Source organism: Propithecus coquereli, unplaced genomic scaffold (genome assembly GCF_000956105.1).
Source record: "Propithecus coquereli isolate 6110/MARCELLA unplaced genomic scaffold, Pcoq_1.0 Scaffold176, whole genome shotgun sequence".
Taxonomy (NCBI): Eukaryota; Metazoa; Chordata; class Mammalia; order Primates; family Indriidae; genus Propithecus; species Propithecus coquereli.
This window is the reverse complement of record NW_012142301.1, coordinates 3,223,332-3,225,518: the sequence shown is the minus strand read 5'-3', so window position 1 is coordinate 3,225,518 and position 2,187 is coordinate 3,223,332. Positions and strand designations below refer to the sequence as shown.

The 2,187-nt window shown below is 35.1% G+C and overlaps 1 protein-coding gene across 1 annotated transcript in view; it reads left to right on the top strand.

Annotated features, from left to right (window-relative positions):
• The window catches only part of BORA (bora, aurora kinase A activator), a 34,708-nt gene that overhangs the window by 27,132 nt on the left and 5,389 nt on the right, over positions 1 to 2,187 (top strand). Inside the window, exons 11-12 of the mRNA XM_012642155.1 lie at positions 966 to 1,097; positions 2,128 to 2,185. Coding sequence (XP_012497609.1) covers positions 966 to 1,097; positions 2,128 to 2,185 — 190 coding nt within the window. The remainder of the gene's footprint in view (positions 1 to 965; positions 1,098 to 2,127; positions 2,186 to 2,187) is intronic.

The following is a 2,187-nucleotide window of genomic DNA, read 5'->3' as shown; positions in this document are numbered from 1 at the left end:
AACTAACATCCAGAGCCATTATACGCATGGCATCACTATGAACAATTGGGTCTGAGTATAATGTAACCCACTTTTAAAAAAATGTATACTTTGAATACTTTTTTATTGAGACGATGTCTATGTTGCCAGGGCTAGAATGCAGTGGCATTATCATAGGTCAAGGCAACCTTAAACTCCTGGGTTCAAGCGATCCTCCTGCCTCAGCCTCCCGAGTAGCTGGGACTACAGGTGCGCCATGCCTGGCTGTTTTTGATTTTTTTGTAGAGATGGGGTCTTGCTTTGAGCCTCAGGCTGGTCTTGAATTCCTAGGTTCAAGCGATCCTCTCGCCTTGGCCTCCCAGAGTACTAGGATTACAGGTGTGAGCTACCACGCCTGGCCTATTTTGAATACTCTTAAAGGCAGCATTCCTTTTAGGTAAATTTTATTTAGAGGCACATGCAAGCCATTTAGGGCTAAGCTTGGAAAGTAAGTTGGCAAGTGAAGTTGACTAATCCTCATTTTCATCTACTGGGTATGTTCACAAAGTAACAGGAAAGCATGTTCTCAGTGGCTTGTTCACTGATTCTAACGGAAACTACAACACATTTCATTGGAAGGAATTGTAAAGTGACTATATTTAAGAACAATCGTAGCTACCTGGGACGCTGAGGCAAGAAGATCGCTTGAGCCCTGGAATTTGAGGTTGCAATGAGCTATGATGACGGCGCTGCGTTCTAGCCCAGGCAACAAAGCAAGACCCTGTCTCAGAAAAAATATCAGTTCTATTTAGAATTACCTTTTATATTTAAGTTTCATTCAATATGATCAACAATTAAATATTACATTGTATTGTTCAGATGTAGTGAATGAAAGTATACAGTGATTTAAATTTTTAACTTTTAAGTTCCTCATAATCTTATGAATATGTAAGTTTGCAATTTTATCCTTAGGTGTTTTGTTTTCTTTTTTCTCCTGTTTCTGTCAGATGGATAGTGGCTATAATACGCAGAATTGTGGAAGCAATACTATGGATACAGTTGGGGCAGAAAGTTACTGCAAAGAAAGTGATGTACAAACTTTTGAAGTAGAGACTAAATCTCAAGTTTTTAATATAAAGGTATGGAGAAAATATAAAGTTAAATGTACTTACTAAATATGCCTTTTTTCAATATTTTTTCCCCTATTCTACTTAAAGTTTTGTTAATTATTATCTATTTATGCCTTATTTTATCTTCATTTTATTTAACAGTGGGAGAAGGTGGTTTTTAAATCAAAACACTTGACTTTTCAAACTCTTCCACTATGGGAGAATAAAAGAGGCTGTAGGAGAGGGAGAACTAGTTCAACTTTGGAATGGTGCTTGAAATCAGTTCCTTAAGATTAAAGGGAATAGAAGAGTCAGACATTTTTGCTTCTAATATTGATTTTGCTGTCTTTGAACTATTTCAAAAAGACAGCTCAAAGCTATACATAAAAAATTTTTCATTAGAGAATAGTACAACTGAGAGACTATATCAAAAGCACTAAAAGGTAAGGCTGTTTTCTTAAAATCCAGTTGCCTTTATAGATTTTGATTGTTCTAAACAAGATAACACAAGTATCTTACATACTACAAAGTGTTTATATAATACAAAGGTGGTATAAGGACATTTACTGAACCTTCTAGATATTATAGTTACAACTATATATTCATACATGAAGAAACCCATAATTTTAGGCATTAGTGAGGACAGTCTTTGATTTTATATGCCAATTTATTCATAAAGCACTAAACAGCAAGTGTGCAACTAAACGTAACTCTCCAAAAGAAGTTTAATGGAGAGGCCACCTTAATTTTCCTTTGTTCCATTTTGCCTTTCTGTTATATTAATATATAGTGTTGGAACAGGTCTCTTCTAAGATTAACTTGAACCAAAGTCCATCCTGTTTCAGGAGGAAGGACTATAGTTATACATCTAAATATAAGTAGATGGAAAGGGAGGATTCTTTTTGATACAGAATATTGATTTGTAAAATATGCTATCTTTTCTGTTCCATTAGAATTAAGCTAAAGAAATCTGCGTTCAGGTTTTTAAAACTGTTCAGATCATAGTTGCATCCTTGAATAGCCCTATTTAAACTGAAAACAAGGTATTTTCTTTTCACAGCAAGAACACATAACACAAAGGTGTTGGATGAAAACAGCAAGTCCTTCCCAATGCAGCAGT